Source organism: Sphaeramia orbicularis, chromosome 17 (assembly GCF_902148855.1).
Source record: "Sphaeramia orbicularis chromosome 17, fSphaOr1.1, whole genome shotgun sequence".
Taxonomy (NCBI): Eukaryota; Metazoa; Chordata; class Actinopteri; order Kurtiformes; family Apogonidae; genus Sphaeramia; species Sphaeramia orbicularis.
Window position 1 is genome coordinate 56474425 of NC_043973.1, and position 11216 is coordinate 56485640.

An 11216-nucleotide genomic window follows, 5' to 3' on the forward strand; every position below is an offset into this window, starting at 1 on the left:
TTTGTTGATTATTTTGGTATTTTTTAATCATTTTGTTGATTATTTTGTCCTTTTTTCATTATTTTGGTATTTTTTACTCATTTTGTTGATTATTTTGTCATTTTTATTGATTATTTTGGTATTTTTTACTCATTTTGTTGATTATTTTGTCATTTTTGTTGATTATTTTGGTATTTTTTTACTCATTTTGTTGATTATTTTGTCATTTGACATACAACATGATTTCATGAGATCAGTCTTGAAATTTGTTCCAGAATAAATAATGGTGCGTCCTTGTCTTCCCAGATGTTGTTGAGGCTGCTTGGACTCCTGGTCCTGCGTTCGGTCGGTTCAGCCATGTTTTTAGGCAACACTACGCAGTCAATGGACTATGAAGGAAGTGGCAGTAACACGACCGATGACCCAAACACCTACAACTGGCCCGGCCCCTCTGTGCCGCATATGATGCCCTCCAGTAACAACCCTAATACAAGGATGATCGGTGGTCCTATGCCCCCTGACCCAGGGTTCTGTGACTTAATATTTCAAGCACAGCCACCTGTTGAATCAGTCCCACCTATATGTCTCTGTCAGTTGTGTAAAGGCACCACAGGACCCAAAGGAGACCGTGGAGACCGGGGCCCCCCAGGTATGTACACTACACCCCCTAAATCAGTGGTTCTCAACTGGTCTGGTTCAGGACCCACTTTCATCCCTCAATGACAAGACCAGACCCAAGCTGATCAAAGTTAAACGTCTCAAGTTTATTTAATAATAAGATGTTGTGTTTTGAACCTGAGATAACACAGAATATCCCAGTATGGAAAACACAGAAGACCAGTTTAATGATAAACCAAACTGACCAGCAGGGGGCGACGATAAATATGGAAATATTCCCTTTAACACAAAATTAGGTCCATTTGAACCAAAACAAAAAATGTGAACTCAGTTAAAATTAACAGTTCATTCAGTCACTTACTGAAGGATTAAACCCACTGAGGTTGGGAGTTTCTCTGTGATTTGAATACAAACTTTTGGTTCTTCTTTTATGTTGTAAAAGGTCTGGTGTTAATTATCATTACAGCGCATTACTGCCCCCTAGTATTGGGGAGTGTGAAAGGACGGGGTTCTGCTCCAGAAAAAAATAATACACAGAATTGTTTTTTTAACATTATTTTTTGCCCAGACAAATGCCCAGGACCCAGTGAAAACAGGTTTACCACCCACTTTAGGGTCGTGACCCACCAATGCTCTATATGATGCTACTGTCCCATTGGTTTGATTTATTATTTATTTTTACCAGTGGAATTCCACACACTTACTGAGTACACTATTTGAGCACAAATCTGAATTACTTCCCCAATCTATTTCCATGTGACGCCACTTGGCACTTTTTTTACTGGCCTGTTCACTAACATTATTTATAAAAATACATAATGAATTCCATTTCATTCATTACTAACGCTTCCATTGTTACGACTGAGGCCTCTCCTAACATGCTGCTTGATATTGATACTTACGCCCCCCATTTCAGTCTCAGCACCCCCCTCTAAGCGTTCTCATTCCAAACACCCCCCGACGGTGTCCCAACACCCTCTGGGGGGTGGTACCGCCCCTGTTGAGAAACACTATCATCCATTTTATAACAGCTCTGTGATCCAAAGTCACGTCTAGAACCGTGTAATCATTACAAATTTACACAGACAGTAATAATGCCATGTAATTTAATAAGGACTTTCCTGAGGACACTAATAAGATAATTACCTTGTGAGAATCCACAAAAGCATCCCTTAAGGGTTGTGTACACTTCAACATATTCCAGCTTCCAACCAGCCAATCTATCAAACTCACATTGTAGAAATTAGACGATGAGCTTGTAGAGTAAGGGACTGCATTTGAGAGGTGATGCCATGTGAGCGTCAGGCAATGGGCAACGTTACTGCCAACATACGTGTTACCAGGAGCCTCAGTAAAACCTGACTGTCGCACATTTTGCAGGTGAACCAGGGAGTCCAGGAAGGAGGGGAATAATGGGACTCAGAGGTCGTCCTGGATTCACAGGCCCCCCAGGCATAAAAGGTGAGTTACAATGGCCAACAACAGCAAAGTGTGCGGAGCAAGACGACGAGAAGCCTCATAGTACCATAAGAATATAAGAGTACAGGGCTCACCCTTGATTTTCAGGTGGTTCAGGTACTGTTTGGGTTCCAGCATTTTCACTACATTCCTAGACAACCTAGACACATGATTGTAGAGTATGTACGTTCAGGTACAAGACAATTTTTTCAGTGAAAAATATATATTAGCATCATTTCGGACCCTTTTAATTATAAATGGGTACAAAAATGTGGGAAAGCACCCAAAAACAAACTTGATAGAGTGCAGTGGGGACAATCACTAGATCTGGGAAAAGTCTTTTGGGTTGATTTGATTCTCTACGCCAGTGGTTCCCAACCTTTTTTGTCTCCTGACCCCATTTTAATATCACAGATTTCTGGCGACCCCAGACATTCAAAACTGAGACTTTTTATTTAATGCTAAAATGTATTTGTTTTTGATCATGTAATAGTTTGCTATATTATGCTGCAAATAAATGTTAATGTTAGAGGACATTTAGGCTTTTTAAATTTATTTTCCTTGGTCAGGATATGTACAGTCAGTCCAGCTGGTATTTACAAGACTGCAAATTAATACTGAACAAACAGTAACTCAAACTATGAATTATGAAAGAGCTGCAGCATCTGAAACCGACCGCAATGAACGTTTAAAAGATAAACAGTACCACAGTGTCTCAGTTTCAGCTTCGAAGTTTGTCATGTCTTTTATGTATTGTGATTATTTCTTTCAACTCACCATATATTTTTATTAGTAAGTTTTGGTTTTTTTTTTTAAATCAATTACTACAAATTTTAGGCGACCCCATTTGAATTCCAGGCAACCCCACATGGGGTCCCGACCCCAAGGTTGAAAAACACTGCTCTACGCATTGAATCAATCAACATTGTGCAAAAATGCATGTTACTTCAGTTAGACCTGAGTTCTACCATGGACACTTACTATGGTGTTCATGGTAAACTGCCTTCTTGTCAACCAGCAAATCTAATTTTCATCATATTTAAAAAAAAAAAAAAAAAAAAAAGACTTTCACTATATCTTGGTGGTTAGAAACGTGTACATTTCAACATTTAGGTGGGAATCCACAGGGATTGGTTCTTGGTCCACTTGGTTCAATCTACATACCCTCTCCCTCTCAGTAAAATTACATAGAAACACAAAATTTCCAGTGAGTCTTCAGGTCTTTCCACACTGGGGGATGACGAATAAATGAACAAAAGGATGACATGCCCTCACCCATATTTTGATGGAGATTCAAGCATTACCTGAGGCCTCATCTATTCATGGTGCTAAAGTACAATAAAGTACAATAAAATGCAAATTTTTCATGACGCATTCAAGTTTTCATGACATGAAAACTGCTTCCATATATTATAACAACACATGGATTTCAAACACCATCTCTATGCTGATGAAATGCAATTCTATGTCTCATTCTCTTCAGACAAATTCAGGCCAGTAAAGAATCCCCTCAGCTTTTTTGATGACACGAGCCACTGGATATCACAAAACATCCTGCCACTAAAAGAAAATCTTGAAAACCTGATAGTAGGTCAGCCCAAAGGCAGGAGCTTGTGTCTAACATGTCACGTCTTACCGTAGTCCACAGTGAGCATGTCAGAAACCACAATTTTTGATTCCAAACTTTACCTTTCCATCACCACCGTTCCAATGTCGGCCTTCTACCATTTGTAAAACTCAATGCATGTGACACCTAGGCCTTCCGTGTTCTTCTACCTGACTTCATCCACCTTTTAATACCAATACGATAGTGTCAATCCTACAGAAAAGAAGACGATCTAACAGGGCGTTGCATCACAGACAGGTATCTCACATAGAATGAATGTCATTAACCCATAAGTGTTACTTTTATGGGGAGTTCCCAAATAATTTTTTCTCTATATTTAACTTTCCTTAAGTGATTTATCACCATTTATTGTAATTTTATCTTCTGTATTTTGTGTATATTTAATTCACTGATCACGTAAATGTTCATAAAACCAATGAACACAACTCAACTCGACGCATTTCACTACAGCCACAGCATCTCAACAGTGATCAGCAACATTTACTGAAGAAAACAACAAAAACATACACATGTTCATGAAATACTACCACTGATTTTTCAGTCTGTTTGCAACCAATTCCAAGATAATCCAAAAGCAGATATTAAATACAATCCAATCGAATTTGTCTTACACAAGTCTCTACAGATGTGGTTTGCTAGTTACTATGCTTTTTGACTGCCCAATCAAATGCTAACATTATTGTACACCTGCTAGGTCGCCCCAGTATGGCCAACATCAAATCTGATTGGTAAAATCAAATGGTTCATTCCATTTATTGTTCACTCCAGCAGCTGCAGTGTTGATTCAGAGCCTCAAGGCAGATTTCTTTTACCCGGCAACAAATGATGGTGAAATATGATTGGACAATTACTCTAATAAACACGTACACGACTGGAAGGAGTGACAAAGAGAAATTATACCAAATAAAAATAGTAAACTTTGGGAATAATTCAATACATCTGCATGGAATAAATAGAAAAACGTAGCAAACATAGGTCAGTGATTCTGATTCTTCAGGCAGAAAAAGGACCCGATGAATCAACGCCGACAAAACACTTCCATAGGATCTGTCACAGAGTTATTCTGAAAAATTGGTTGACATTTTAATTTCAGCAGATTATATTTTTGCAATGCCCAGTATTCATGAGAATGCTGCCATTTAGAGTATTACATGGAAGTAAGAAAATTCAACACATCACCTGAGATTAATAAACCGGCTTCAGTCTTTGAGTCTTAAATGGTTTCCGACCTGCTCACGAGCTAGAGCTCCACCAAATCCCCAAACCGTCAGGCAAATGGACCTTGAACGTGCCTAGAATCAAAACTAAATCAAGATACATGTAGTCACCACAGCGCTGTTGTGCCTGATGACCTGAAATCTGCTACAACTCTGTCTTACAAGGTTGCGGCCTTCCCTTAAGCCTTTGCTTGTTTGTGTCCGTTTGCATGGTCATTTTATTTTCCTTTCTCTGTTTTAATGACAATCACAGCAAGTTTCCTTACGTGTGAAACGTGTTTTACAAAGATACACTGATTGATTGATTCAGCGGTGCCGGTGGACATTAGTTTCATGTGTTTATCTTCATTTTGTCAACATTTCTGTGTCTTTCTTTACTTAACAGGTCAGAAGGGAGACTTAGGGGAGAAAGGGCAGCCTGGCGTCATGGGTTTCAATGGAATGAAGGGCGAACGCGGCTTCAAAGGTCAGATATGAACTTTACTTTATCCAAGACTCTTTTGTCAGCTGTATCACAACCACATAGAGTTGGAAAATAACACCAGTTTCTGATTTATTTCATTTCATTAACCTTTAATGGCACTTAGAAACTTCAACATTCAGGTGGGGTTCCACAAGGGTTGGTTCTTGGTCCACTGCTCTTCAATCTACACACCCTCCCTCTTAGTAAAATTACACAGTGACATGTATGTAAAGTTCTGTAGCATCAAATAAAAAAGAAACGTGAACATGAACTGCAGACATCTCGTCAGTTCTGAAATAACTGTCTGTCCTGTCTATGTCCATTTGTTTCCAGGAGAAAAAGGAGACAGGGGACTGGAAGGTCCCCCAGGTGCACAGGGTCCACAGGGAGAGGCCGGGTCATGCCCTGCCTCCTGCGACAGTGTCCAGGGCCCACCTGGTCAACCGGGTCCACCTGGGCCACCCGGTCCCCGGGGACTCCCTGGAGTTAAGGGAGCTATGGGACAAAAGGGCCATAAAGGTGATAAGGGTGACCTGGGTATGCCTGGGAACCCTGGGATGGACGGCCAGAAGGGGGATCAGGGTGAGCAAGGGGTGTGTGAGTGCACAGATGGAGAGAAAGGAGCTGATGGAATGCATGGGCAAAAGGGAGATACTGGGGAGAAAGGTGATACCGGACCAATGGGTATGCAGGGCGCAGAGGGGGCCAAGGGCGAGCAGGGCATGCCAGGTATGATGGGCATGCCCGGTCCCTGTACCCCGGCCATCAAATCAGCATTTTCTGCTCTCTTAAACACCTCATTTCCCATTAAAAACTGGCCAGTGTCCTTTCCAAATGTGTTATACAATCTTCAAGAACATTTCAACCCAAACATGGGCATCTACACAGCACCTGTCAACGGCACCTACTTATTCTCTTTCAACCTCGCTGTTAAAGACAAGCCACTGAAGGTGGGCCTGTTCAGAAACTTCCTCCCTGTCATAAAGACCACAGAAGGATCCAGCATCAGCACCGTCAGCCAAGTGATCATCCTCCACCTCCATATGCTCGACCAGGTGTGGCTGCAGGTGAAAGATGAGGACAACAACGGCATGTACGCCGGTGGGGAGAGCACCAGCTCGTTCACTGGAGTTCTGCTGACCCCAGACTCCTGTGACTATCCCATGAACCGAGGCCATGTGGAGCAACTGACCCCATCAGGAACCTACGAATGGGATTAACCTTTAGGCACAGTTTAAGCAGAAGCATCCACACCAACTAAATCAAACCAACGCTGTGTATTTATTACTACAGTCTTTAAAGGAGGGGTATTATTAATTCAAAAAAATGTGGCTTATACTCCTCACTGTTACAAAGCAGCGTCTTCAAAGCAGCCTTTTTAAGCATTCAACCACTAAAACAGCATCAAACTGAAGCAAAAAAGTAAAAAAAAAAAAAAAGAGGTGTAGCTGGTCATGAATTGGAACAATGTCTTTTCATGTTTGAGACTGAGGAATTATTAGGCCTCAAACAGCTTCTTCTTCTTCTCTACAAACAGAAAGATCAGAACTTATTCAGGAAAAATGGCAAAAACCACATCAAGTGACCATGAAGTTTTTACAAAATCAATTTTCAACCATTTTCATCGTTTCTAATGCGTTACTCAACTCAACCTGACACTCTTAGCGGCTAAGTCTAGTTGAAGTGCAACCAATGCTGGTAAGAAAATAAATAAATAAATAAATAAAAATGCGAGAATCTTTATAAGAGAAAAAAATGGAAAATGGTTGGTCTTTTTTCTGCGTTAGTGTTGAAAGATCAATCTTTTTGGACGTGGTCAGGGGGATCCCACTCTCATGACCGTACAGTAAATATCAAGCAACAACTCGGCGCTGTATTAGTTTAGTATAGAAATATTAAGTTTAGGCCTGGCTATGAAAACCGAAAAACCCCAACAGGCAACGCTAAGCTGCTCTGAGGATGGAGATACACCTGCTTTTAACCACATGTTTATCTGTGAATGTAAATGTACCTGCAGGATTCCACTAGAGGGCACCAGAGAACTCACTGCCGAACCGAGGACCATTGTTACAACAGATCAATGTGTAGTTGAAAGCAAATGTATTTCCAACCCAAAGAATGACCAATGAACTCATCTATTTATTCTGTGCAGGAGTAATGAAGGCAGGTCGAGGCTTCCAGGGGGTTTTGCATCGGCTGTTTTTTTTGATCAGATCCCAAGAAGTATAAAGTTACGCAAATATCCCATTTTGGCCAAAAAAAAATTACTTAGGCCATTATGCTATGAAGCTAACGATGTGCATCTCAAACTCACCAATGATAATGTATTTATTCTGTGCAGGAGTAATGAGGACAGGTCGAGGTTTTCAGGGGGTTTCGCACCAAGCTTGTTTTTCCAATCAGATCCCAAGAAGTATATCGTTAGCTACAAAGCATGATTACCTAAGTGATGTTTTTTTCAGATCTTAGCCAATGATGCAAAATGAATCAGCAGTGTTAGCAGAGTAAAGTTACGCAGTTATCACAGTTTGAAAAAAAAATTGCTTACACCATTATGCTATGAGGCTAACGATGTGTGTCTCCAACCCAAACACTCGCCAATGATAATGTATTTATTCTGTGTAGGAGTAACGAGGACAGGTCGAGGTTTCCAGGGGGATTCGCACCAGCTTGTTTTTCTGATCAAATCCCAAGAAGTAAAAGTTCCTGGATCAAAACCAGCTGGAAACCACAACCTGGTGGTGTTCCTCCTCTGGTTGTTTTTGTTTCTTATATTTACTTCACAGATATGAGAGTGGCAACGATCTGCCCATCAGATGTCCAATATTTGAACTGGACCTTTTCCGTTTTTTGTGACTCAGGCCCAGTTTACGTGACAACGCTGTCGGGTGAAAACGACAAAATATTTTACCAGACGTGCCTTTCATTTAGATGGCAACAGAAATTTTTGGGGGGTTGAAAATGCAAAAAAGTGAAACCACTTTCCAGAGTGGTAATCTTAAAAACACTTCACTCTGGCATCACCGTCTAAAGGGTTGAAAACACAAAACATGTGGGATTATTTCCCTGAAACAGACCTTCAAGTCGCCCTAGCCGCTCTGCTTTACATGCAAGAGTCGATTCAGCAATTGTCACAAATCTTTATACAGAGTACTAGAGAACAGAGACGGAAGAAGTTCTGTTTCCTGTTTTGTGACTGTATTTGGCGCTAGAACAGAACAGGAAGAGAAGTAGAATGGTTCTACGCAGGCACTTGGTCTTGGTAGTGGTGACGAGACCTGGTGTTCAGACTACATCCATAAATAGGAAATTTCACACACTTTTGCGCGTCTGTCTACATGCAGACTCACCCACCCCCACCCAAAACGCACATCTAAATGAGGAATTAAAAATGAGAATGCAGCGCCACTTTTGTGTTTTCGGTTCAGATCCTTACAGTCTAAAACCATAGCCTAAAGTACCGACTACAATGAAAGTAAAAGAACAGAAAGTAAAAGAAATAAAGAAGAAATCCGTCGTGTTAGAACATAATGAACCAGGACAATACCCCCCCTTTAAGTGTGGAGATAAATTCACTTTCATGATTTAAAACCTGCTGAAAAATGATGTGTGTAGAATTAAACGTGCCAGCTTGATACCTGCATTTGATCATGCACTTATTTTAATGAACCTACATAGCGCTGCTGGACGCAGACTTTTCCAGTTGGATGTAGAGACGCCGCCGTGTTTCTAATCTGCATCTAATGACGAACGTTTCGCCCAGACTTTGCATCCTCAGTCTGCTTCGAGATCCGCTTGCTGCAGCTTAGTCGTAGTGGTTTTATCACTTTTGCCTTATCAGTTGCTAATAATGACGCTTGAAACCAAAGTTGGATCAAAAATGTTGAATTTTAGTCAGAAGGGATGGTCTGAAGTTGAGTCTGTCCGACTTCAAGCGGATTCAGATTTAGTTTGGAGCAGTTTTGGCTCATTTTTAACAATGACCTGTTTAGAGAAGTAATTTGTGGCCAAAGTAAAACTGCAAAAAACTGCATTTTTTTTTTTTCCTTCTGCACCTGCTTTCAATCAGAGCGCTGATTTAGCCCCAGAGATTGTTTTGTGATTTTATTTTATTTTTGATAGAAAATGTAAATATGTGAATCAGAACAAGCCTGTATTTCAAGCCTGTTTTCTCTTGTGACAGAGATGTGTTTAATGCAGATCGAAACAGTTAAAACGAGGAGGAGGAAACTGAAAGGCTGAAAACAGAAGGTCCATCACCTGTTGTACAAGTTTAACTCTCCATCAATTGTGTAAAACGTTTTTTAAACATTGAACATTGAAATTAAATTGCATCTCAACTCAAATTCATTGTTTTTGTGTCTTATATGAAAAAAAATATCTAATTTTGAGGTGGAGCTGATTGACCCTTAGATGAGTTACTTTCAAGCTTTGCCGCTCGGTATTTTTGACACATGGAAGGATGACCGACACAGTCCCCAGACCTCAACATTATTGAGCATTTATGGTCAGTTTTAGAGATTCAAGTAAGACGTCGATTTCCACCGCCATCGTCTCTAAAAGAGTTGGAGGGTATTCTAACTGAAGAATGGCTTAAAATTCCTTTGGAAACAATTCACAAGTTGTATGAATCAATACCTCGGAGAATTGAGGCTGTAATTGCCGCAAAAGGCGGACCTACACCATATTAAATTATATTTTGTTGATTTTTTAAGGTGTTTCCATTATTTTGCCCAACCCCTGTAGACCAAGCTTATTTTGTTCATTTTTATTTTATTTCATTTGTTTTTTTGGTTCATGTTGTTGCCTATCTTATTAGTTTTTCTTCAATTTTGTTCAATTTGTGTCTTATTTTGTTCATGTTGCTTATTATTCTGTTGATTTATTAGTCATTTTTGTTCACTTTGTTGATTATTTGAGGGTTATGTAGAGTCACTATTTCAGAAACAGTGAAAACCCAAGGAAAACTGACTTTTTCAGTCCAATCTCTCATTAACTGAACATAAACCCAGTGTGTCCATCCACTGTCACTGTTCCAACTCTATGGGTTTTTGCGGTGAATCCATGTTGTAGAAGATGACAGTGTTTCCATGGTAACTACAGAGCCTCTGAACGTCCAAATAGGGTCATATCTGATGACCATGAAAAGATGAAGAACTGTATTTGACACCAGTTATTGATATGTATTGACAGGATAAGTGGATCAACAGGAATTAAACAGTTTAGATTAGTACCATAATTTCCGGTCTACCGTATGTCCCAAAAAAAATTACAATCGGACTTTCTGCAATGATAACCTTAAAAATAGTGAATCGATCAAAATGCAGTTTCAGGGCATGAAACTATACCTTGTTACCTACATCTTGCAGAAAACCCCATTCGTTTTGCTTCAGTGGTAACAGAGAAATGTGGATCTGTGTAAAACATGTCAGAACTCCCTTCCCTCCAAGTTTTGTAAGATGTGTTGTCCATTGTGTTCATGCTGTACAAATACGAAATTATTCATTGTGTTCATTGTCATTCAATGTGCTAAGTTGAGCATTTATATTATTTTGTTTTCACCAAGAACCAAATTTTTTTTACTTTTTAAGGGAGGAGTTCAGTGTAAATACGTAAATATTATTGTTCATGATCTTGATGAAAAAAAAGAAAACGGAAAGCCAAAAAGAGGAAGAGCTCAGTCCAGTCGTCCATGAATTAACAATTTAATATCTTACTTTAATCCTTCATTTTTCACACCTTACCAACGTTTGCAAAACTCAGAAATCTGCTTCCTTTTTGACATAATTCATTGTTCATTTCGTTAGTTGAAAATGAAAAGAAACAAGCAGTCACATTTTCAAAAGAGATATTT

At 39.8% G+C, this 11216-nt stretch overlaps 1 protein-coding gene across 1 annotated transcript; it reads left to right on the plus strand.

Annotated features, from left to right (window-relative positions):
* The first annotated feature begins 285 nt into the window (after positions 1-285).
* Positions 286-7063, plus strand: LOC115437479 (collagen alpha-1(X) chain-like). Its single transcript, XM_030160670.1, has 4 exons — positions 286-628; positions 1978-2058; positions 5285-5365; positions 5696-7063. The coding sequence occupies exons 1-4, from the start codon at positions 286-288 to the stop codon at positions 6580-6582; spliced, it is 1392 nt and encodes a 463-aa protein (XP_030016530.1). The 3' UTR covers positions 6583-7063.
* Positions 7064-11216: the final 4153 nt, after the last annotated feature.

What these genes read in the sequence shown, in the direction of transcription:
- LOC115437479 (XM_030160670.1), top strand. Translation starts at nt 286, where the DNA reads ATGTTGTTGAGGCTGCTTGGACTCCTGGTCCTGCGTTCGGTCGGTTCA. An exon ending in TGGAGACCGGGGCCCCCCAG is followed by an intron (nt 629 to 1,977) that starts GTATGTACACTA and finishes CACATTTTGCAG; the next exon opens with GTGAACCAGGGAGTCCAGGA. An exon ending in GGGCGAACGCGGCTTCAAAG is followed by an intron (nt 5,366 to 5,695) that starts GTCAGATATGAA and finishes ATTTGTTTCCAG; the next exon opens with GAGAAAAAGGAGACAGGGGA.